This window comes from Mesoplodon mirus, assembly GCF_964341445.2.
Source record: "Mesoplodon mirus genome assembly, chromosome: 13".
NCBI lineage: Eukaryota > Metazoa > Chordata > Mammalia > Artiodactyla > Ziphiidae > Mesoplodon > Mesoplodon mirus.
The window spans coordinates 12,480,158-12,506,701 of NC_138989.1; the positions used below are offsets into that span (position 1 = coordinate 12,480,158).

A 26,544-nucleotide genomic window follows, 5' to 3' on the forward strand; every position below is an offset into this window, starting at 1 on the left:
TTGGAGGAGCCCTGCACCTCTCTGGCTGCTGTCCATGGTCCTAGGCTGTACGTCTCCTAGAACCCAATTCCCATTTTGTTCCTCTTTCATTGGGATCCTGGAGACTTTTTTTCCACTTCTTCCAGTGATCTCATTTTTAAATTCTTTTCTATTTTGATAAGGGGAAAAGGGTGATTTAAACAATACGGTCACAGTACAATGGAGCTGTGACTTTGGTTTCACAACTTATATATCTGATCTCATGTACTCCTAGCTTTATTATCATGTTTCTGAAAGTGACAAAATATCACTTCCCCTTGCTTGGGAAATTGAGGGAGTCCTCCTCTGATGCTACACAAGTGTCTTCTGGGGACACTGGCTTGTCATTGCGGACTTGTTGAGACCTGGTATTAGAAGTTGCAGTGACCAGAATACAGGTTTTGTTCTTCCATGTGGATACCATTTCCTTTTCTGTCCCCTTAAGTCCACCTGGGCCCATCACAGGGTCAGAAGCTGGTTTGGGGGGGTGAGAGGGCAGGCCTAGTCCCACGGGAGCTGATGGAGGAAGTTGATATCAAAAGTATCATTTTGAAGTATAAATCGAAAGCTTATTTTTTAAAGTTTAATTAATTCATTCAGCACCTACTTATTGAGCACCTACAATGTTCCAGGTTGTAGAATCTCCTCTGGGAAGAGACTTACGTATTGATCATGGAGGGTAGACCTGCTTGGAACCAGATGATGCTCAATGTCCCTTTCCATTACGGTTCACAGATTTGTCAGGTCATCACTGTGACCTCAAGCCTTGCTGGCAGATTGTTCTATAGAATTTATATTTACTGAGATCTACACTATCATGAAGGCAATTCAAAAGCCGACGACCTCAACTCATCCCCAGCAGGAAAAGGCTGGTTCTTGCTGCTTCACACAGTAAAGAAGCACTGTGCTAAGAGCTTTACATGTTTCCCCCTTAGCTATTCCTCACGCCACTCTGGAAGACAGTGCTGTTCTTATTCCCATTTTACGGTTGAGGAAGCTGAGGCTCAGCGAGGTTATGCAACTTGGCCAAAGTTGCACGTGAAGAGTGAGGTGGCTGAGCCGAGACGTGGACTCAGGTGTGCGTGGACCCCACCCCCACCCCGGCCCCACTTCCCTCCAAGCCCCCCAGCTAAGCCTCCTGCTCCACTGGGTTCCTTCCTGAGCTGGTCCCACTGGCATTGCTAGTTCAAGGGCAAGCACGTGCCTGGGGCCCAGCAAGGAGCAGGGGAGCCTAACTTAGGTTGCATTCGAGGACACTCCAGGACAGCCTGGATGATTCAGTTGGAGATTTTATGTATTTGTTCCCTGCCCTTTGTGTTCCTGTCTTCTGTAAGGTCCCTGGGACAAGCATGTCATTTGCAAACAAGGCCTGTTTGACCTACTTCCTAGGACATGGGGAGTCTTTCTCATCTCCTTCCTGTCCCCTCCCCCACTCGAACCCCCATTTCCTCCCCTCAAGGTCTTCTGCACTCTAAGCGCCCAGGATCGCCTGTGCGTGGTGGAGATGGCTGTGGGGCTGTCTGGAACCTCAGTGAGCCCTCTGATTCAGCTGGAGAGGCGATACGCTTGGGGACATTGCTTGGGGACATTCCGTTCTGGTTTCTACCCTTGCTGGTTCGCTGTGCTCTTTTGTAAGAGGAATCTCATACCTTGGAGACGCTTTGTACATATTTGTAATGACTTTATTAAAAAACAAAACAAAACAAAACTGGTTGTGTGCTTCCAACCAAAGGCCTCTGCGTTTTCATTTCCTTTTGGAAGGTTGGTCTCCAAAGACTACGGGAGGATCTGGCTGCACACGCCAACCTTCCCTAGGACAGAAGGCCACACGCTCATCTCCTGTCCCTGTTGTGTTCCTGGGAACACCCCAAAGGGAGGGTCGGCCTAAGCAGTACCCTTGGGTTGAGCAACAGGTTGGGGGAACTGGTCCAACGGTTCAAGGTCAGTGCACAAAAGCATCGTTTATGCATGACATGACGCAGATAAGCAAGTGAGCCTGCAGACTGATGTCTCCAACTATGGGTGAACGGACCGCTCAGGGTGGGGTACTTTCACCTGCATTTACCTGGTCTGAGTTGTACCAAGAGACCAAGTTCTAGTTTATTCCTAAGAATGGTAGGTTGAGGACAGGTGGTTTTTCTAGATAATAGATCCTTTTTCCTTCTTTGGGGACCCACCCCTTTCCCACTCTCAGTCCATGTGACTTGGAGGGATGGACTTCATTTCCCACCCACCTCTGTTTTCCCACGTCCAGAGCTCAACAGCCGACCGAAGCCTGTCCAGCGCTCTGAGTCCCCAAGGCTAAAGTGATTGGTTTGGGAGCAAACTAATGAGAATCAACCTCAAAACTCCTGCTGGAGCTTTGGGGAAGCAGGGGCTCTCTTTGCTGGGGTTGTGAAGCTGGTAGAACGTAAGCAAAGAGCTTCTGGAGGCTCTCTTCCCACCACGTGGGATCCGACTGCCTGAAGACTAAACCATCTCAAAGGAAAACAATTGAGGGATGGAAAGACATGACCCTACTATCATCCCTGGAGCCCTTGAATCCAGCTGTACCTAAAGCCCATACTGTTACATGAACCAAATAAAGTCCTTCTTTTACTTAAGCTGTGTTTGGCTTGGTTCACAAATAATTTCAACCAAAAAGTTCTGCTTGATGATGCTTTTGTGGCTGGCTTCATAATGTTGACCTGAGAGGCACCAATTGTCACCTAATGCTGTTTACATTTTAAATATCCATCGTCATCTGGCATCTGAGAAAACCCTTCTTGAATCAGCCCATGCATCTGGGGTCCAATCAACTTATAGTTAATGGCCATAGTGGGCTCTGTAGCTGCCACCCCAAGATCCCTTCTACCAGTTCTGGGTGCCATCCTGCACCTTTGTGTGCTTTGTAGCACCCGACACCTTCAGAGGCCTGGGCCTCCTCAATGGAGTGGCTGAGAGGTCTCCCACCCCCCACATTGGCCCACAGCTGGGAGCACAGAAACCTCAGGGTGGGACAAACTGAGATGCAGCTGATGCTCCGGAACTCCCGGCAGGACCAAGCTGAGCTGGGACTTCTCTGAGAGTCGCCCTCTTGTTGGGCTTCATCCCCTCCCTCTTCTGTTTCACTCATTCCCTTACTAGTTTCTCCTGGGAGCACTTCCTTAATAAATCAAGCGCCAACTCAATGGGATCTACTTTGGGGAAAAACTGCCATCAGACGACCACCCCCTTCATGAAGTGTGTCTTCGAATTTGTCCTAAAACAGGTCCACCTGGCTTTAAGGGGCAAACGGAGACTCAAGACCGCGGATGTAACTTTCAACAACAGATCATATTTATTGGCAGAATGGAACTTAAGGGGACATTAAAAACACCAAAGGCAGCTCTGTTTGGCCCACAGCGAAAGTACTAAAAGATTCCAGGACTCGCTTTTTACATTTTCTCTTTCCAACCCCAAGTCTTGGCAGCCTGGAAGTCTCCCAATGCCTCTCACACACTCCCCTAAGGAAGGTAATGAACCTATTACATCCAGGTCCAGAGCTTGCTTTTTTCATCTCATATTTATTATGGTCAAGACCTTTTACGTTAGGAGGGCCATTTCCAAAGACTTCGTGGAACTTGAGTCAGTGAGTCATAAAATATTAAGAACAGGATTCTCCGACCTGACACTCGATTAATCCTCCTTCTAACAAATGAGTTGCAGAGCTGAGACAGGTAAAAGAGAGTGGCATTGTTCTTCCTTTCCAACGGTGGCTCTTGGCTGCTTCTACTAAAAACTCGTGCTAGGTAAAACATGCTGCTTTATGTTTGGAAACCTCTGCCCTGGCCACTGTTCCTCCCTAAAGCAGAAGTTAAATCCTCCCACCCAAAAGAAAACCTCCAGACATGACTTTCCCCCCAGAGGGTAGGGAATGAATAAATAAAATCCTAAACTAAATCATCCCACCTGCCCCCGAGTGTTCCCCACACGTGACACTCTGTAGAGTGTCAGAGACATGGCTCATTATTTGTGGAATGGTGGAGGGTTTTTTCGGTGGCATGAGTGTAATTGACAAAACCGTTGGGGTATTCACCAGTAATCTACATTGTTAGTTTCCCTGGTTCCAGTAGATAATACAATAGGCTTTGTCACCCTGGAGATGGCTACAGGGAGGTGAAGTGACTTCTCAAAGCCATACAGAGTTTGGAATCAGAATTCCAGGCCTGACTCCCAACAGACTGATCTATCTCCTCTGTCACATGCTGGCACTTTACTAAGTAAGTCTTCTCCAGCTGCAATTTCTCATGCTTCTTTGATGGCATCTGCAGGCGGGCGATCTTTCTGATAAAAACCAGTTGCAGAAGCTCCTGTTGCTTCCCTTCAGTTCTTCCTCAAGGCAGGGGGTACAGAGCAGCCGAATCTGCCTTGGCCCCATTTCCCTCCACTTCCCCTTCCAAGCTGATTATCCAGGCAAGTGGGATTGTAACATCGCGGCCATTGCCATAGTAACAGAGCTTGAAAGATGCCACGCTGCCCTGGAAGGGATGTCTTGCTGGGTATCAGGAAATAGCCAGGGATGTCAGGCAAAGGAAAAGGTCCTGGCTTGACAGCACACAGGGGTGAATGTTCTGAATCTCTTGGGGACAGGATGGGCATGTGAATACTGGCTGAGAGTGAGGTGGCAACAAGGCTCCCACCATTTCTCCTGGGGCTTTCTCGCTAATCTGCTCAGTAGCCACACAGATTGCTTTCTCTGTAATGCCATTGGCGCTAGCCTATTGTGCTGAGGCTGACAATGAGAGAATAGAGTTGGGAGGCGGGTAGGGCAGACAAGATTCCAGTGGCTTCTAAGGGATCCACCTGTGCCTTCTCCTCCCAGATTTCAGAGCAGGGAGGGTCTCATGGGTGGAGAACTTGTGTTACAGAGATTAGTAGCTCTGGTATAGAGATTCCAGAAACACTGATCACTGCTGTGTTCTATACCACCACCCTGGCTTGTGGAAAAATCCATAACGTGGATCATGTCTTTTGCTCTGAAGGCTACCAGGGGAGAAGGCAATGGCCACAGGAGCTGTTGACAAGCCTGAGTCTTAAGTGAGGGACAGGACAAAAGGAGGAGGAGAGAAATAAAGATGGGAGTGGACACCCCATGACATCTGCATCTGCACCAGAGCTGGCCTTTCTTGATAGCTAATCACGATTGAGCATCCCCGCCAGAGTCCAGCTAAACAGCAATTTTAAGGACCAAATCTTTCCATGGACCCAACCACGACTAGATTTCAGGAGCTACTGTCCACTATTAGCATTCTCAGTACAGTCCAAATCGAACGTGCTATGCACCTGAGCCACTGAGGGGCGTCAGAATCACCTCTTGTGCTTTTAAAGAAACATGTCTGGGAGGGCCCACACCTGAAGTGTCTGAGCAGTTGGTCAGCATGTGGCTAACAGTCAGGCTCTGAAGCCAGACAGACCCGGGTTGGAAACTTGGTCCATCATTGCTCACTGGGTGACCCTGGGAAAGTTTCCACATGGAGCTCTATGCCTCAGTTTCCTCACCTGTGAAACGAAGGAAACAACAGTACCTCCGCCATAGGGCTATTGTGAGGATTACAGGGGGTCGTCCGGGCAGGAGGCTCAATGCTGTGCCCGGCTCACACTAAGTGTTTGGTACACGTAGTTACTGTAGGTATAAGGTGGGGCCCAGCATTTGTATTTGGAAAATACTTCACAGTGATTCTCATCTGCGGACTTGGGCCACTTAGGGGGAGACAGTATCTCCAGGTCTCTCTCTAGTTTGCAGCATCAGGTATTAGGTCACCATGAGTTAAAATAATCCACAGGTGGGACTTGGTCCATTACCAGTTCCTTGACTTGGAAGGAAGTGGGAGACCTACATAGGTGGAGACCAAGTCTGAGTGAGAAGGCGTCCCCATGTGTAGGGGTAGGATGCACACACCATGATCAGAACAAGAGAGGAAGGCGAAGGTGGGGAAGGGGACAGGGGCCTGGCTTTAGAGGAAGAGATGGAGAGAGGCAGGAAGGAGGACAGTCAGTGCTTGAGGCCTTTTTCCCAGGAAGCCCCTGGAGTTGGACCCAACACCGCTGACCCTCCATCATCTCCCTGGTGTGCCTGGGAGCATCGATGCCGCAGTCTTCAGCCCTAGTATACCTGGAAGTGTGCCGAAGTGGCCCCGTCCTTCCAGCAGCGCAGGGTATCCACGGCAACTGAGCGGCAGAGCGGGCAAGTGCGCTCACGGTCCAGCCAGAGGCAGAGGCACTCCTCACAGAACACGTGCTGCGGGGACAGCGACCAGGACCACTGGGGTCACTTTCCCAAGCATCCACCCTGTGCCCGCCTTGGTCCTAGGAGCTGGAACCCAGTAGGAACAAAACAGACAATTCCTGCCCTCACGGAACTTGTATTCTAGCTGGGGAGACAACTAGCAAGAGGAATCTCTGAGAGGCAGAGTCTGCCAGTGGTAAGTGCTAAGATGGAAAAGCAGGGAAGGGGGGATAAGAGGGCTTGGGAGGCCTGTAATGGTGAATGGGGTGGCCTGGAAGGATGTTCCTGAGACACTGATATTTAGGTAAAACTTGAAGGAGGGTGAGGAGTGAGCCCTGGTGCTATCTGGAAAAAGAGTGCTCCAGGCGGAGGGAATAGCATGTGCAAAGGCCCCGAGCCAGGAGTGTGCCTGGTGTGCTGGAGGAACAGCAAGGAGACTGGGGCTGAGCCTGGGGGTAGAGGGCGGGATGAGGTCAGAGAGTTGTGTAGGGCCATGGGAGGGCTTTGGCTTTTATTCTGAGAGAAGCAGGGAGCCATGGCAGGGTTTTGAGCAGAGGGCTGACTTGATATGATTTGTATTTTAAAAAGATCCCTTTGGCAGCTGGGTTGAGAACAGACCACAGGGGTCAAGAGAAACATGGGGAGACTGGAAACATTAACGGGTTCCACCACCCTCTGGCTGTATAACTTGGACAAGTGATTTAACCTCCCTGTGCCTCTTTTTCCTCACCTGTAAAATGGGGATACTACTACTGCCCTTATAGGAAGATTAACTAACATTAAAGTACTTTCACAGGACAATCAAACACACTATATGATTCTTGATTGGATCCTGGATGTGGGGAAAAACCCTAGCTGTGAAGGATGTTGAAGACGATTAGAGAAATTTGAATATATATTTGAATATTAATATTTTATATCAATTAAAAATTTGATACTGTGATAGTAGAATTGTGGCTATGGGAGAGAATGTCCTTGTTCTTGGGAAATGTCTGCTGAAATATTTAGGGATGATAGAATCAAAATGTCAGCCACTTATTCTCAACAGGTTTAGGGGGAAAAATCTATACTAAGAAAAGGCAATGTGGTAAAACGTTCACGATTAGTGAATCTGGGTAAAGGATAAAAGGGTGTTCGTTCTACTATCTTTCAACTTTTCTGTAGGTTTGACTTTTTTTTTTTTTTTTTGCAGTACACGGGCCTCTCACCGTTGTGGCCTCTCCCGTTGCGGAGCACAGGCTCCGGACGCGCAGGCCCAGCGGCCATGGCTCACGGGCCCAGCCGCTCCGCGGCATGTGGGATCTTCCCAGACCGGGGCACGAACCCGCGTCCCCTGCATCGGCAGGTGGACTCTCAACCACTGCGCCACCAGGGAGGCCCTGAGATTTTTTAAAATAAAATTGATAATATAAAAATCCAAACCAAATGTGTTTTTTTTGTTTTTTTTTTTTGCGGTACGCGGGCCTTTCACTGTGGCCTCTCCCGTTGTGGAGCACAGGCTCTGGACGCACAGGCTCAGCAGCCATGGCTCACAGGCCCAGCCGCTCCACGGCATGTGGGATCTTCCTGGACTGGGGCACGAACCCATGTCCCCTGCATCGGCAGGTAGACTCTCAACCACTGCACCACCAGGGAAGCCCCAAACAAAATGTTTTTAAAAAAAGTTTAAAAAAAGGCACTTAGACCAATGAATGCCTGGCAAATAATAAGTTTTCTGTAAGTGTTGGCTTGGCTATTATACAGTAATAGTTATTATTACATTATATCTGTTTATTGTTTATTATCTGTCTCTCCATGGCAGACTGTAAGCTTCTTATAAACCCATTCTGGCACAGTATGCAGTAGGTGCCTAATTGTAGAAAGTGTTCTAAAGAAGCACTCCATGATGATATAGGAGTATGTTACAGGGGGACTAGTCTGATCTAGGGGGTAGTCGAGGAAGACTTCTTGAAGGTGGTGACACTTGTGTTGAAGCCTGAAGGATGTTCGGGAGTTAACTAGGTGACGAGAGGGGGCGGGGGCTAGAGCATTCCAGGCTGAAGGGAACAGATGTGCAAAGCTCCCGAGATGGGAAAGCATTTAAGGCTCTCAAGGATGGCCAATGTGGCTACAGTGAGGTGGGTGTAGGGGAGTGGGGGAGAGGAGGTGAGCAGGCCACACAGAGTCTGGACGCCCATGCCCAAATTCTCACCATGGGCTGAAGGGCAGGACCCAGGGGTCAGCAGACCCAGCGGGCCCCATGAGGGCAGTGATTGCTGCTGTTGTCTTCCCACTGCCCAGCCCTGAGCCTGCACAGAGTAGGGGTTCTGACAAACAATGCCTTTCCAGGCAGGTTAGGTGGGAGATTCTGGAGATACTAGGATGATGAAGACCTGGTCCCTGGCCTCCAGGAGCTCACAGTTTCCTTCTCAGATAATCAGGCAGGACCAAATCTGGTGCCAAATTAAGAGATTCAAAGAACACAGGACCACCCAGGGGCTGGGCTGGAGGAGTTCATGACCCAGGACTGCCTCTAGCATTTGGAGAAAGGAACGAGCCCCTACAGAGGGAAGGGGAGAAGGGGTCCTTCCAAGCTGGGAAGTGTAGGGTTGGGTGGGTTTGTGGTCAGTGGGGAATGCAGGTGGTACTGGAGTGTTAACAGTTCCCTGGCCGTGTCTCCTGGAGCACGGAGTTGGGAGAGGTGTCCCTAGGGTGGGACCGGCTACCCCACCCTGATCCCAAGTTCTATCCAGACTCCCCATGTCTTGCTCAAAGATTAAGAGCAGGCTCTCTGAGCCTGTCTCCTTCTCTGTAAAACAGGGCTACTATTTCCCCCACAAGGTATCTGTAAGGATGCAAACAGGTAAAGCCTATCATAAAGCATCAAGTGTGAGGCATGTGTAAGTAAAAAATCAACGGGGGTTGTTACACTCTTGCCCTCTTTCCTTTGTATCACCAGCCCTCTGAAACCAAACTCCTGGTAGTGACCAAGGACCGGAGGGCAGTTTGTTCTGTAACATACTCTGACTCTTCTCTTCGGCAAGGAGGGCTTTAAATACGGCAGATTTCTGACTTTGTGTTCAAGATGCCCGTTTCCTGACCCCCTGTAGGCTGGCAGGAGGCATGCCATAAATACTGTGGAGTGACCGATCAGGCGAGTGTGCGTTGTCTGAGCGGAGAGTTCTAACCTCTGGACACTAATGCTCAGTGTCTGCCTGACTAGCTCCAACTGACAATCTGCTTCTCAGGCCCCAGCTCTGGGAGGCGGTGGTAGGTGGTGGGTGTGAGTGACCCACTGATCTTAATCTGATGGCCCTTTGAAGGCGAGAGAGGATGTTCCTTTAGCTCAGTGGGCTCTTCATCTATCCATGCATGCATCTGCCCTTCTATTCATCAATCCAACTATCCATTCATCCACCCATCCATTCCCCCATCTACCCACCTATTCACCCACCCATCTGTCAATCCATTTGCCCATCCACCCAGTCACCCACACATTTATTTATTTATTTATTTTTTGCGGTACACGGGCCTCTCACTGTTGTGGCCTCTCCCGTTGCGGAGCACAGGCTCAGGACGTGCAGGCTCAGCGGCCATGGCTCACGGGCCCAGCCGCTCCGAGGCATGTGGGATCTTCCCGGACCGGGGCACAAACCCATGTCCCCTGCATTGGCAGGCGGACTCTCAACCACTGTGCCACCAGGGAAGCCCCACCCATTTATCTTTATCCACCCACCTTTGCACTCATCCACCCACCCCTCCACTTGGCTACTATCCACCTCCATCCCAACCATCCATCCATCTCCTCTATCCCATCCATCCATATATCCGTGCCATTCTATCCATCCATCCCATTCCATCCCTCCTCCATCCATCTCATCCCATTCCATCCATCCATCCATCCAATGTTTACTGAGTCAGTACTGTGATTCCACTACTAAGAAAGACAGACATGGTCACCACTCTCAAGTGGCTTATAATGTGGCAAAGAGGAGACAGACCTTACACAACCCATTGCCCAATTAATCATCTAGCTGACAACTGAGATAAGTGCTATGAAGGAAAAACACAGGATCTGCGAGGACATGTAGCTGGGAGCACTGACGAGACTGGAGAAACAGAATCAGAGAAGCCTTTATTGAGGATGTAAAGGCTCATTACTGACTCATTCATTCATTTGTTCATTCATTCAGTGGATTTAGGAATAAACAAGGCCATTTCACCTGTGGAAGTGCCCTTCTAAGCCCGGCTCACAGCAGCAGAGGAAGACTGAGACATGTGCTAGGCCTGGCCACGTATGTGGGCTTCAACCACCACTGGATGTGGCCCCTGCTCCTGGATCTGGGGTGATGGTGTCTTGTCCAACCCCCCCCCCACTAATTCTAATCCAGCTGCGGGAAGACGTAATGGTACTGGGAGAAGAACGGGCGAGAGGCAAACAGACTAAGGGTGGAGAAACTGCCAGCAAGGAAGAAGGAAAACTTTCACCTTGACATCCTGTTCAAAGCATTGCTGCTACCAAGAAGGAAATACAGATGCTCTGAAGCATATGAGAAGATGCTCACCTGCTCTCATAATTAGGCAAATGCAAATGAAAACTGCACCAAGATAGTGTTGGTCACCTGTCAGATTGGCGACGCTCCAAAAAGGCTTGATAACACGGTATGTAGGTGAGGGAGGAGAGCAAGAGGGCGCGTCACGCTCCACACTGGGGTTGCAAACGGATACACTCTTTTTTTTTTTTTTTTTTTTTTTTCTTTTTGCGGTATGCGGGCCTCTCACTGTTGTGGCCTCCCCCGTTGCGGAGCACAGGCTCCGGATGCGCAGGCCCAGCGGCCATGGCTCACGGGCCCAGCCGCTCCGCGGCATATGGGATCCTCCCAGACCGGGGCACGAACCCGTATCCCCTGCATCGGCAGGCGGACTCTCAACCACTGCGCCACCAGGGAGGCCCGGATACACTCTTTATGGAGGGCGATTTAGCAACGTCTGTCAGAACTGCATACCCTCTGACCCAGTAATTCCACCACTAGGAATCTACCCTACTAAGAGCTTGCACACATGTGAAATGGAATACGTGCCAATGAGAGCTAATATTTATGGAACTCTGACCACACACCAGGCATGGTTCTAAATGCTTCACCTGAATTCACTCATTTCATCAACACGACGAGTCCAGGTAGGTGCTATAGATCTCCCTATTGCTGATCTCTCATAACAGCCATATTTGTCTTAACAAAAGATTATGAACTGCTAAATGCCCATCAATAGGAGAATGGTTAAACAAATTATGGTCTATCCATAAAACGGGATGTTACACAAATAAGGAACAATCTCTTCAGGCAGAGTTTCAAGTCAAAAAGAAAAGATGCAGAATGCAGTTTGGGTAGAATATGCCGCAACTTATGTCTTTTTGGAAAAGATATGTTTGTGTATATGTGTGTGTATATATATTTAAATTCTACAAAGCATCTCTGGGAAGATATAAAGGAAACTGGCCCAGTTGACCATGTGGGTATTTAGGGGCCTAGGGAGCTGGGGATAAGGGTAGGAACCCTGTCACCACTTCCCTTTTTGTATCTTTAAAATATTTTTTAATGAACTTTTTATTTTGGAATAATTTTACACTTACACAAAAGTTGCAAAGGTAGTATAAACAGTTCTTGTATTACCCCTCACCCAGTTTCAGTCTCCCCTAGTATTATCCTCTTGCATCACCGTGGTACATTTGTCAAAGCTAAGAAATCCACACAGATGCATGACCATGGACTAAACTCCAGACTTTCTTCAGATTTCATGAGGCTAGTTTTTCTCTCCTGTTCTCTCTCTGTTCTAGGTCCCACACTGCATTTAGTCATCATGACTTCTTCATCTCCTTTTTGAATTTTTGAGTCATGCAAATTTATTCTCAATTTAAAAATAAGTACAGTTAAAGATTAAAAACGAACCTCCTAGACATCCCCAAACAGCAAAACCAAAAAAATTTTGCTGATGCCAAAAGAGGACCCCACCTCCTGTCCTCCTACCCCTGGAAGGTGGGGGGGAGCCCTGTGCTCTCTAGTCTGCAGGCTACGCCACCCCCAAAGTCTTCTCAGCCTCCAACTCATTGCTCTCCAGCCTGGTCCCCTGGGACACTGCATGACTCTCTCTTACACAGCACTTATCACTGCCTGCCTTGTTTCATAGTTATTTATGTATGCGTCTGTTTCCCCAAGGAGATCGTGTGTTCTAGAGAAGGGGACAGGGTCTATGTGCCCTCTGCTTCCCCTCCCCGGTATCTGATAGGATGCTTTGACTCATACACATTTGCTGAATTGACATCTTAGCCCCTGATGTTGGGGGGAGGGGGAGGGGGAGAAGGAAGAGGAGCGCGGGGAGGAGGCAAAGGGATACATTTAGGCAGTTAAAGGTAACTGACCAGTACTGACTACTATGGGTTGGTGACCCACAACTAATAACGAAAACAAATGGTAATAATAATTATAATGATACTAATAACTGTAATAATCGTAAGTTTTAGGGCTGAATAATTAAAGTTTAGCTCTTTCCAGAGATGATCTCATTTAATCATAATAATAACTCTATAAAGTAGGCATTATTATGATACCCATTTTATAAATGAAAACGACCAAGGCTCAGGGAGATGGGCTGACCCGCTCGGGGTCCACACTGCTGCTGAGATTCAAACTCAGGTTATTCTGACACTATACCCTATTGAAATTTTCATTTTCTACGTTTTACCACTGAAATCAAAGCTCAGAGAGGTGAAGTAAACCTGCCCAAGGGCAGCCAGCTAGTAAAAGGCAGAACTGAGATTTGACCTTGGGTCTGAGGGACTCCAGGCTTGACTACACTGTTCCCAAAGACCCATCCCAGAGCCCCAAGGTTTGGTCATTTGGTTTTGGTCAAGTGTCCCATGCAGGCACTTGGGACTTCTGCATGGGGCAGGGCCCTGTGGTCCCCCAACCTCCATCTCCAGTGGCCCCACCCAGTCCTGCTCACCTGGCACATAAGGATCAGAGGCTCTCGGAACTCAGCCTGGCAGATAGCACAGATATCACCAGCTTCTGTGCACTGCTGCCCAGTGGCCCGGACTCCATAATTCTGTTTGATGGAAGGGAGAGAGAGACAGACACAGCTGTGGTCCCTCGCTGGAGAGACACCCTCAGAAGCACAGCAAGGTCTGTTTCTGGCTCCTGGATTCTGTGATCTTGGTCAGGACCATCAGAAGCCAACTCACCTGAGAGGTGCAGAGAAGCTTCAGGGCTTTCCTAACTCCACCCACGCGGCCACAAATGTCGAAGGACTGAAAGGAGAGCGAGGTGATGGCTGAAAAGTATCCAAGGATTGTTCGGGATCTCTTTCACCATTCCTGAACAACCACCATGGACCCTCCTTATCTTTGACTCCAGACATTTTCAGGGCACATCCTCCCATTTGAAACTCCTCACTCCCATCAGTTTTGCTGGGCTTTTGTCTTGCTGCCTTCCATCAGCAGTCTCCCCTGCCAGTGGGGCCAGGATAGCAAACATATGGCATGCCTACTGTCTTTTCCCCCTCCCAAGCCCTGGGCAGGCATTGCTAATTGATCGCAGCACTCTTCTTCTGAGTCAGGGCATAATCATTCTTCTCTGTCCAGCACTCCAGTCAGCCACTGCCAGCAGATCAGAATCAGTAGGCAAAATAAGCCTCAGTGGTTGACACTACATGGGTTGCCTGGCTAGCCCTGCTTGGAGGAAGGAAAGGGAACACTTGCATTCCTCCAGAATTCTCTAAAGCCTTAAATAGATAAGGGAAAAGAAAGAGGAGGATGTGTTTATTGTTAGGGGGGGAAGCCTGATTTGTACTAATGATGAAAAGAGAAGCACTGCACACTGATTTGCAGAGCTGAGGGTATGCAAGTTAAGAGGAACTGAAAACAAATTCTGTAGCAGTGTTGTCGGTGGGTTGAGAGCTCCAGACTTAGACGCTTGCTCTGTGATCACTAGCTGAGTGATGCTGGGCAAGTTACTTCTCTCTGAGCCTCAGTACCCTCGCCCATAATCTAGGAGTGATAATGGTATGTATTTTGAAGGGTTGCTGTGAAGAGGACAACATGAAATGATGGCATATGGTGAGGTTTATGGGCAAGAAATTAGGATGGCTGTAACCGTAAAAAGGAGTGAAGTACTGATATATGCTATAACGGGGGGGAACCTCGGAAATGACGCTAAGTGAAAGAAGGCAGACACCAAAGGTTACATAGTGTATGATTCCATTTATATGAAATGTCCAGAAAAGGTAAATCCATAGAGTCTTCAGAAAGAAGACTAGTGGTGGCCAGGCACTGGTGGAGGAATGAAGAGTGATTGCTTCATGGGTGCAGGGTTTCTTTTTGGGGTGATGAACATGTCTTGGAACTAAACAGAGGTGGTAGTGGCACAACACTGAGAACCTGCTAAATGCCACTGAATTATTCACTATAAAATGGTTAGTGGTTAATTTTGTGTTGTGTGAATTTAATTTTTCAATTAAACAAAGAGATTAGGGTGTTACTCCAGGCTCCCCACTTGCCCTCGCTGCTAGGCCCAGCTAGTGAATGGGTCTTCCTCAGGCCAGCCCTCCAGCCTCCCCCAGGCCACCTCACCTTGCAGAGGCTGTAGAGAACGATCAGGACCCCTCCGAGGAAGTAGCTGTTGGAGGCATCGTCACCCATGATGTATTTATACCACAGCTGGATGGGAACGAGTGATCGGAACAGCTGGCTCAACTCCTCGATGACCAGATAGAACTTTCCCTGCAACCACACAGAAAGCATCAATTATTATTAGCAGTAAAGACCCAAAGGACCCAGCTGGGGGGCCCCCCAGCCCAGGGAGTAATGACATTCCAGGTCACAGGCAGCCCATTAATCAGCTTTGTAAAGCACTCAGGCCTGCTCCTAATGGGCCTGCAATGTGGCCAGGGAGACAAGGCCCCTGCTCGCTGCCCTCGCCCGCTGCCCACCAGCCCAGTAGATCAACACTCTGGGGATCGCGTCTCAGGGAGGGAGAAACTGGACACCTTTGGCCGAGGGTTGGAGTGTGGGTCACTCCCTGGTGCCTGCTGTGGCTTTGAGGGCTCAAAGCCAATCATGGGGGCACAGTCCCTGGCCCTGCACTCAGATCACTCTCATCTCTAGGGGGCTGACCCAGGCATCGAGGGTGACTGCCCTCAGTGGCGTGGGCAGGGCGGACCACAGGATGCAGGAAGGACAGGCAGAGAAGAGGAGAGGGGGGAAGACGTGTTCTCGTTCCCAGCTGCCCCACCTACTGTCTCCAAGGAGGCAGGATCATATCTGGTGAAAGAACATGGACTTGGGTTCTCAGACCTGGGGGACTCAGAACCTTATTTTGCTGCATGTTCGTGAGCCTCACTGTGCTCATCTACAGAATGGGAATCACAACTGCTACCTTCTAGGATGGCTCTGAAGATTAAAGGAAATAAACAGGAAAAGCATCTAGCGTTCTCTTTCTCTTCCTCTTTTGGCTTTTATTCAAGTCCCTCAGGCTTTCTGGGGCCTGTGCTATAAAATGGACAAGAAAATAACCCACCCTGTCGTGTCTAATAAAGTTAAACAGACACCTGCTTAGGACTCAGTAATTCCATTCCCAGGTGTGCACCTGAGAGAAATGAAAACATATGTCCATCTGTAGGTGAATGTTCACAGCAGCTTTATTCATAATATCTTCAAACTGGCAACAGCCCAAATGTCCATCAATGGAAGAATGGATAAACAAATTGTGGTACATTTATATAATAGGACATTACTCAGCAATAGAAAAGGAACAAATGTTTGCAATACACAGCAATATGAATGAATCTCAAACATTCTCTCCTATCAAAGGAGACAGATACAAAAGAGTACATAGTGTGTAATTCTGATTAATATGAAGTCCTAGAATAGCTAACATAAAACTGCACTGAAGACTTCCCTGGTGGTGCAGTCGTTAAGAATCTGCCTGCCAATGCAGGGGACACGGGTTCGAGCCCTGGCCCGGGAAGGTCCCACATGCCGCGGAGCAACTAAGCCGTGCGCCACAACTACTGAGCCTGCGCTCTAGAGCCCACGAGCCACAACTACTGGGCCTGCGTGCCACAACTACTGAAGCCCGCGTGCCTAGAGCCCGTGCTCTGCAACAAGAGAAGCCACGGCAATAAGAAACCTGCGCACTGCGACGAAAAGTAGCCCCCGCTCGCCCCAACTAGAGAAAGCCCGCGCGCAGCAATGAAGACCCAACGCAGCCAAAAATAAAAAAATAAAGTTAAAAAAAATAAACTGCACTGATGGAAATAAGATCAGTGGTTGCCTGGGGTGAGCTGGGGGAGGAACGACTGCAAGGGGGCATCAAGGAATTTTGGGGAATGAAAGAAATTGTAGATTGTATATGTAAATTTTATATTTTATATAGTGATGGGGGTGGTGCTTACACGTGGGTATACATTTGCCAAAGCTCACTGAAACATGTGCTTCAAATCTATGCATTTTCTTGTACAGATATACAATGTTATACACCTCAGTAAAGTTGATTGAAACAAATAAACAAACATAGAAACAAATAGTCCCGCCCCAAGCATACATAGCCTTAAAGATGTGAATAATCTTGGCTCCAGCAATTCTACTTCTAGGAATTTATCCTAATAATCAGGGATATGTGCTAATAGATATGCCAGTAGGAATGGCCACTGCAGCATTCTTTGAAACAGTACAAACAAAAACAGGTAACAAACTAAATGTGCAAAAAGAGGGTCTGGTTATGGTAGGGGTCGATAATGCAGAGCCATACAGCCAATCAAATATCATCCTGAAAAGGAGTGACTTTGCAGTGAAGAAATCCACTACATACTGCCTTAACCAAGTGATCAAGGTTAACATCCCCAGTAATAAGTCATATTGAAGCCTAAACCCCTGATAAGATGCCCTGAGAAAAATACAGCATCATCCTGTGTATTCTGGTCAAAAACTTACAAGCTCAATTGAATCATAAGAAAATGAGACAAAGCCAAACTAAGGAACATTCTACAAAATAACTGTTCAGCATTCTTCAAAAGTGTGATGGTCATGAAAGACAAAGAAAAGACCAAGGAATTGTTAGATTAGAGAGGACTAAGGAGATATGACAAATAAATGCAACGTGGGATCTTAGATTCGATCCTAGACCAGGAAAAAGACGTTGTGGAACAACTGGCAAAATGTGATAAGGTCTGTAGTTTAGTAAATAATAACGGTACCAATGTGAATTTCCTGGCTTTGCTAATTGTACTATGGTTATATTAGATGTTAATATTAGGGGAAGCTGGGTGATGGATATATGGGAACTCTCTGTATTATTTTTGCAAATTTTCTCTAAGTCTAAAATTATTTCAAAAGAAAAAGTTAGAAAAGAAATCATCCTGGCGAAGGATATCTATTGATTCAGGGAAATGCTCATATTATAGTTCCAAGTGGAAAAGATACAGAATGAAGAAACTACTCATTTTCGTTGTGGTTTTCTGCCTTTTCCATTTTTTTTTTTTTTTTTTTTTTTTTTGTACTGAGCATAGTGCTTAAACTAGAGGGAGAAAAAAGTTATAAAAATGCATTGTGGTGCTTCCCTGGTGGTGCAGTGGTTGGGAGTCGGCCTGCCAATGCAGGGGACGCGGGTTCGAGCCCTGGCCTGGGAAGGTCCCACGTGCCATGGAGCAACTGGGCCCGTGTGCCACAACTACTGAACCTGCGCTCAAGAGCCCGCAAGCCACAACTACTGAGTCTGCGTGCCACAGCTACTGAGGCCTGCGTGCCTGGAGCCTGTGCTCCGCAGCAGGAGAGGCCGCCGCAATGAGCAGCCTGCGCACCGCAGTGAAGAGCAGCCCCCGCTCGCCGCAACTGGAGAGAGCCCACGTGCAGCAACGAAGACCCAACACAGCCAAAAAAAAAAAAAAAAACCCAAATAAATAAATTTATTTAAAAAAAAAGTGTTGTGTATCCATCAAATGGATGATGTACAGAATGTGGACAGAGACTTTATTTCTACCCCATTATATTCTGTCTTGATGGGCTGAGCACAGGTCGCTTGGAAGAGGACTCATTGAGGCAGATGTACCCACATCTGCTAAGGACCAAGGAAAGGCATCCAGTCATCCACTCACCCAAATGTCTGACCTTGCAGAATTGGAACGTCACCCCAGGCCTGCTGAATCAGAATCTGCAATTTAACAAGGTTCCCAGGTGATGTGTGTGCACGTTCAAGTTTGAGAAGCACTATTTCAATGGATAAGTGGAACAAGGGCAGTGCAGTGATATGGGCAGGATGAAGAAAGAAAGGTATTCCAGAAGCCCAGAGGTGACGGAAAGGATGGTCAGTCTTTGGCCATCGTGCTGGGCAGCCTCCTGCTTTGTCCTCCTGGACTCATGGTGGTTGAGGACATGACCACCTCATGAAAGGTCTTATGTCCCTGTGTCTCTTGAAACCCCTGCATGCTGGCATCTGGTTGACTCTGGAGACACACCATGCTGACCCCTCTCAGGCTAATCTTGCACAACCAGCCTGGCTTGGTGGTTAAGAGTGTAGCTTGGGAACCAGACAGCCTGGTGTCAGATCCTGTTGCCAACCACCTTGCTATTACTGATCCTTGGTCACTGTCTTTGGATCCCCCAGTTCTCAGGCTCCACTAGCTGCAGGCTGGTCTTCTGGTCCAGACCCCAAGCTTCCCACTCACCTAACGCGTGGGTCTGGAACAGAGGTCAGCAATCTTTTTCTGCAAAGGGCCAGATAGTGAATACTTTGGCTTTGAGGTCATACAGCCTCTGTCACCACTATTCCCCTCAGCTATCGACAATAGGTAAACAAATAGGCATGGCTGTGTTCCAATAAAACTTTACTTACAAACACAGATGTTGCGAGGCATACTTGATCTGCAGCTTGTGGTTTAACAACCCTTGGGCTATAACATCAGAACCTAGATAAGTCAAGTCATGATGGGGACTCCAATACATCCCCAGAATTTCAGAGAAGGCTCAGGGACCAGCTCCTTGGCCCTTCTTTCAGGTGCTCTGCTATGTAGACCAAGCTCTTCCTCTGTAGATGGACTAGTAGTCCCCTACTCTTTGCCGAGCTAACACCTGTTCATCTTCTGGGCCTGCGTGCCACAACTACTGAAGCCCGCGCGCTTAATTAAATTAAGTGCTCCTGTTACACCCTTTAAATCACTTTAGAGCACTTCTCACAATATTAAAAACATTACTTCAGTATCTCTCTCTCCCACTGGACCCTAAGCCCCATTAGCATGAAGATAATTTGGCTCCTGGTCATATTCCCAGCACGCAGCACACAGCAGGTGCTTATTTAAGAGCTAGAGACCTCTGAAGCGTAAGATTTTCCACCCTTGTTACTCAGGTCAACATCTAGAGTTTGCTGATGCAGAAGGAGAGTTGGAACATGGAACAGAGTATTTCTCTTCATAGGCAAACCCTGATGTCACAGAAAATAAAATAAAGGGAGAGAGTGCTAAAGGCAGCAATTAGCTGCTGGGGGGCCGGCCACTTGGAGAGGAGGTAAAACCACCAGGGAAAACCGGGCATATCCCAGTGAAACCATCTCTCTCTAATTAAGCAGTTTTATAATTCCAGGTTGCTTAAGCATGTTATTTCTGACGACCACCGAATGGAACATGTGGTTTCTCCAGGGTGTCAGACAACAAGGAAAGCGATCAGATTATGACCCGTCTGCCCTCCCTGCCACCCGTGAAGGGGGAACAGTAGCAGTTGCTGCAGAACTTAGGCACAGAGAGCTCGCTGCTGGGATTCTGATAAAGGGGGCGGGAGCAGTCAAGGAGGGGAAGGCAGGTTCTGTTCTGACTTTTACTGTGAGGATGGCGGAGGGACCAAAAGTGAAGTGGGAAGCAAGGAAACGACAGAGGGCTGACGGGAAGGGAGTGGGAAATGAAGGCGAGCAGGATGCTGAGAAGCCGAAGAGAGGAACAGGTTAGGAGACTTTCGGAGAACGCACCTACCTGGAAAAGGTGATGTGAAGGATCATGGGGATGAAGAGGAAGGGGAGGGAGACATAATCAGAGTTGTTAGCAGCGTAAATGTACAAAGATGTAAAGAATGGATAAACAGGGATAAAAGTTTTTTTCTGCATCAAAATTAATATGAATATGTATATGGTTTTACCTGTTTATAAATCTCTTTCATACACATTTTCTCACCTACAGAAGTAGGACAGCACAGCAGTTAAGGGCATGGGAATTGGGCCTCCAAAGTCAAATCTGTTGCCTACTAAATTGGTTGATTTTGGACAATAATTTAACTTCTCTGAGCCTCAGTTTCCTCATCTGTAAATGGGGTTGAAAACACATACACACAGACACACACACAGACACACACACACACACAGTGGTATGCTGGAAAATCAGTTCAACCAAAAAAAAATGGGCCTGATATGTGTGCTTCCAATTTCTGTGGTGTAAGTACTCCCACAGGGCCAATTTCAAGCTTCCTAGGGTTTAACGCTGCTTGCAAATTTCCTGAAAATGTAACCATTGGCTTTCACAAGCCCAAGCAAACTTGCTCCAACAGGCCAAGGTGATTGTGAGGATTGAATGAGCAAATGCACCTAAAACATAGGTACCCAGGAAGGGCCCAGTGCATGATAAGAGCTAGTAAAGAACCTCATGATGATCTGGGGATGTAGGCATTATTACTGTCACTCATGTTCTTTTAGAGACAGGACACCTCAGGTTCAAAAGAACTAAGGAATGAACGAGAATGAGGCAGAGGTGCTATCTGGGACGCCCAGGCCCAGGCTGCATGAGACCCGGCAGCTGTCGCTGCCTCCCTCTTGCTTGCCCTTCCTCCCCTCTCACGTTGTGAGAAACCCAAGGGACAAGGGGAGACCACGTGCAGAGGCCAGGTGCAGAGGGAGGGGTTCTGAGCGACACTACACAGGGGAGAAGCAAGGAACCCAGCCAACAGGGAGAACCGAGGCCCCAGATATAGGACCTGAGCAAGTCATCCCACCCATGGCAGCTGAGGCATTAGACCTGTGAGTAAAAAAGTCGTTGTGGATGGTCCAGCCTCAGCGGACATCACATGGAGACCAGCTGTCCCTAGTGTACCCTGGCTGACCTCCTGACCCACAGAATCATGGGAAATAATAAAATGGTGGTTGTTTTAAGCCAAAAGAAAGAAAAAAGGAGAAAAATGAACTAAGTGCTCATCTAAGGAGGTGATGGTGACGTTTGCCGGTGCTTCTTAAGGCTGGCTTGTTGGGTCAGCACTCCAAGATCCTGTGCCAAAAAGCCAGCCACACTGCCATGAGGAGAGCGATACCTGTGCTTCTTTCTAGAATGTTCTTTGAAGAACACAAATCTGATCATTGTGGACCCCTGCTTATAACCCTAGGCCGGGGGCCTTTGGGAGGTAATCAGGTTATGAGGGTGGAGCCCTCATGAATGGGATTACTGCCGTTATAAGAAGAGACATGAGAGCATCCTCCCTCCTTCCATGTCTGTCTGTCTGTCTCTCTCTCCCAAACCCCTGCAATCATTCTTGACACTCCTTTCTCTAAGAACCAACATCCAATTCATCTACAAATTCTGCTGGAAACAGCTCCCTAACAACTTCTGTCGTTGTCCCCCTATGATTTATTCCTCACACGGTATCCAAAATGAGCTTCTCAAAATACAAGGCAGAACAAATCATCCCAGGGCTCAAACCTGCCAATGTCTTCTATCTCCCTCAGAGTGACATCTGAAACTCTCACCCTATCTTCCAGATCCTATGAGATCTGCTTCCTGCCCACATGTCTGATGTGCCTGATTCTCAAAAAAAACCCCCAAAAAACAGAAAAAAAAAAACCCCAAAAATCCCCAAAAAACAAAACAAGCACAATTCTACCTCAGGGTCTTTGCACTTGCTCTTCCCTCTTCCTGGAGCACTCTTCCTCCTGATGTCTGCCAGCTGGCTCCCTCACTTCCCTTGGGTCTTGGCACACATGTCATCTCATCAGGAAGGATCACTGAACAATGTACATAAGATAGCACCCCTGCACTTCCTACTTCCCCCCATCCTCCTCATCCTCTGTATTCAGCTTTCATTTTTCTTTTTTGCACTCACCCCCAACATGGACTATATTTCTTTGTTATGCTCCTGAAATACAGGGGCTCTGTGTCTTTTTTGGCATTACCATTTCTGTTTGCAGAGTCTAGAGGAGCGCGCTTGAAACCAAACGGGGTGCTCAGCCGAATGAATAAGTAGGCCTCAGCGTCTTCATCTATAGACTGCAGGTAATAATAGTATGTCCCTCAAAGAGTTTTGATGTTAATAACAGCAAATACATACACTTCTGAAGGCTTATTACTTGCCAAGTGCTGTTCTAAGCACTTTGTATTAATTTAACCCTCACAACAACCTATGAGATAGGAGCTATAATCATCCCCATTTTACAGAAGAGTAAACTGAGGCACAGGGAGGTTAAGTCACTTGCTCAAAGTCACACAGCTGGTAGGTGGCAGAGAAAGAATTTGAATCCAGGCAGGCTGGTTCCAGAGGCCACTTTATAAATCCTCTCTCATCAGAGAAATAACGTGTAAAGATCTTAAAACAAGGTGTGACAATGTTCATTGCAGCACTATTTACAATAGCCAGGACATGGAAGCAACCTAAGTGTCTGTCGACAGATGAATGGATAAAGAAGATGTGGCACATATATACAATGGAATATTACTCAGCCATAAAAAGAAACGAAATTGAGTTATTTGTAGTGAGGTGGATGGATCTAGAGTCTGTCATACAGAGTGAAATAAGTCAGAAAGAGAAAAACAAATACCGTATGCTAACACATATATATGGAATCTAAAAAAACAAAACAAAGCAAAAAAAATGGTTCTGAAGAACCTAGGGGCAGGACAGGAATAAAGACGCAGATGTAGAGAATGGACTTGAGGATGGGGGAGGGGGAAGGGTAAGCTGGGACGAAGTGAGAGAGTGGCATTGACATATATACACTACCAAATGTAAAATAGATAGCTAGTGGGAAGCAGCCGCATAGCACAGGGAGATCAGCTCAGTGCTTTGTGACCACCTAGAGGGGTGGGATAAGGAGGGTGGGAGGGAGACGCAATAGGGAGGGGATATGGGGATATATGTATACATATAGCTGATTCACTTTGTTATACAGCAGAAACGAACACAACAATGTAAAGCAATTATACTCCAATAAAGATGTTAAAAAATAAATAAATGAAAAATAAATAAAAGGAGGAAAAAAAAAGAAAAAAACCAAGGTGTGACATACCATAATATTAAATGTTAGCTATTATTATTATCACTACTACTTGCTGCCTGTTAAAGGAAGCTCATTTTGGACTAAGGGCTAAGGAGAGATAAGTCATAGCCATTCTGGGTGCTGACTGTCCCATAAGGCAAGTCTCTTGGGTGGGTCTGATGTGTGGATGGCTGGTGATGCTTGCCAGTGCTTCTTAAGGCTGGCTTGTTGGGTTAGCACTCCAAGACCCTGTGCCAAAAAGCCAGCCACACTCCACGAGGAGAGCAATACCTGTGCTTCTTTCTAGAATGTTCTTTGAAGAATACAAATCTGATCATTGCGGACCCCTGCTTATAACCCTCCCTGGCTCCCCACTACCCCCAGGACAAAGGCTAAACTACCTACCAAGCTCTCTCGACCTGGCTGTCTACAGTGGAGCCATAGGGCACTATGGTGGCTCCATGCATGTGCCACATTCTGGGGAAAACTTGTGACCTTGATCGTGACTACTACATAGGGATACTGTAAGCATCCAACTAAATCAGCATTTCTCAAAGTGTGGTCCAGGACCCTGAGGGTCCCCAAAACCCTTCCAGAAGGTCTATGAAGTCAAAACTATTTTCATCATAATTCTCAGACATTAACTGACATTTTTATTCTCTAACAAGTATACAGTTGAGTTTTTCCTGAGGCTATATGACATGATTTGCAACAAATGAGAATGCAAGTGTCTTCTATCAAGCCAGATATTAATTTATAAAAATGTAAAAACAAGTCCCTTTTCTCATTAATTAAAAAAATAGTTATGTCTCTTTAAAATATTTATTTTAACACATAATCGGTTGATTATTATTTTAAGTTAATTAGTAAGTACTGTAAAAAGTTCTTGGTTTTAATTTCAATTGTGGTGAATTGATTTTAATTTCTATTATGGTTACATGGGTCATAGCAATAACCCATGTAAGCAGCTCTTTAGGGTCTTCAATACTTTCTAAAAGTGTAAAGAGGCCCTAAGTCTAAAATGTTTGCGAATCCCTGAGAAGCATGTGGAATAGAGTAAGTATTCAATAACTTTGACTATTATTATTTTTTTTAAGAAAGCATTTTATTTTTAAAAATTTATTTTTATTAAAAAAATTTTTATTTTGTGTTGAAGCATAGTTGATTAACAATGTTGTGTTAGTTTCAGGTGTATAGTTTCAGGTGTATAGTAAAGTGATTCAGTTATACATATATATGTATTTATTTTTTTTCAAATTCTATTCCCATTTAGGTTATTACAGAATATCGAGCAGTGTGCCTGTGCTACTCAGTAGGTTCTTGTTGGTTATCTATTTTATATTATTATTATTATCTATTTCTTTGATAGGCTGTGAGCTTCATGAATGCAGAGAACCATATCCTGTTCACCACCTTTTCCCTATGCTTAGTCAGGGTGTGTCCCTAGTTGCTGTCACCTTACATTCTTTCTCTCCTTCTTCCTTAGCACTAGAGTCCTCAATATTTTAGCTGGATGATATCTTAAACAAAGACTACATCTCCCAGCTTCTCTTGCAACCAGGTGCCATTTTAGTGGCACTTCAGTGGCACTAAGCTATAGTGGAAGTGTCATGTGACAACTTCAGAGAAACTTTCACCTTATTCTTCCCCCCTGTCCTCCTTCCTGCTATCTGGAACTTGGATGTGATGGCTAGTGCTCTAGCTGCCATCTTGGACCATGAGGAGGAGTCCAACACCCTAGGATTGGTGAAGTAGTAACCTGGAAGGTGTCACACTACCAGGTTTGGACTGCTTACCTTTGGACTTTACATGGAAAGAAATAAACCCGTCTTAAGTTTAAGCTATTATTATTATTTTTGCTGTTACTGGCTTATCCCAATTCTAACTAATACAAAGGATTTGGCACTGAGTAGGTGATCAAAAAATGTTTTTTGAGTGAATGAATGAACAGGTGGGCTAAAGGACCTTGTAGTTCACATAGCTAGGTTTTCCACAGGTGTGGCTCATAGAGAACCCTGATGCCAAAGGTGCTAGGAAGCAAGGGTTGGTGTATAAGGAAGGGTTTATAAAAAAGATGAGGCTAGGAGAGAGGAAAGGGGGCTGTCCAGTGACTGCTGGGTTCAGCACAGAGCACCATGAGAAAGGCATGCAGTGTAGAAGAAAGGGCGATGACTTGGCTCTTACTACGTGCTGGGCACCTACTCTCTGCACAACACTGTGAGGTAGGTGCTATTAATGCTCCCATTTCACAGATAAGGAAAGTGAGAAGGAGAGGATAGCCCCAGGGGACACAGCTAATAGAAAGTTCTGGACACCTCTACCTGGTAGGAAAGATGGCCACTAGTAGCCCCAAGCCAGCACTCTCACAGCTTAACTCCAACAGAGAGAGAGGGGCCTAGTTTCTCCCGGGGCGGCGTCGGGGGGGTTGGGGGCATTTGCCAACCCGGACAGCGAGCCTTGGATGGATTGGTCAGATAGGGCAGGGGGTGGGCGGGGCGCCGTGACTGACAGCCGCATCAGGACCACAGGGAGAGGGAGAGGCGGTTCCCCACAGAGAGGGGGTGTCAGGAAGAGGCCGGAAAGCTTCTCTGAATTAAGGCTAGCACTGGGCCAAAGGGACTGCTCATTGCAGAGCCCTCCCCTAATGTGGGGAAAATATGCAGGAACTGCGTCCAGCCTCCCGGGTGCTTTCCCTCATTTGCTTTTCTTGCCCTGGACCGCTGGTTAGCTCCCGGCCGCCACAGGGGACAGGGCCACTCTTCCGAAATGGGCGGGCTGGGCCCGCGCAAAGAGCTGAAAACAAAGACTTGTTTTCTTGGGAAGGCGGCCTGCAGGTCTGTTATGACTGCAGGCTGCACGGGGAGCTGCGGCTGAAAGAGCCCTTCAGAACAGAACAGCCGCAACATCGACCCGCTGAGGAGCAGGCGGGCCCATCTAGGACTTCTCAGACTTGAGAAGGCTTGGCGGTTGGGGAAGAGCTCGGTAACTGACTTCAGAACAACCTGGCCAGGAGTGCTGGGGGCAAGAGGTGTT

The 26,544-nt window shown here is 47.3% G+C and overlaps 1 protein-coding gene across 1 annotated transcript in view; it reads right to left on the reverse strand.

Annotated features, from left to right (window-relative positions):
- Positions 1-3,310: 3,310 nt before the first annotated feature.
- Positions 3,311-26,544, reverse strand: part of RNFT2 (ring finger protein, transmembrane 2) — a gene marked incomplete at its 5' end in the record, with an annotated part of 63,870 nt that continues 40,636 nt past the window's right edge. The window contains 4 exons of the mRNA XM_082640577.1: positions 3,311-6,277; positions 13,247-13,348; positions 13,485-13,550; positions 14,871-15,020. Coding sequence (XP_082496703.1) covers positions 6,143-6,277; positions 13,247-13,348; positions 13,485-13,550; positions 14,871-15,020 — 453 coding nt within the window. The 3' untranslated portion in view covers positions 3,311-6,142. The remainder of the gene's footprint in view (positions 6,278-13,246; positions 13,349-13,484; positions 13,551-14,870; positions 15,021-26,544) is intronic.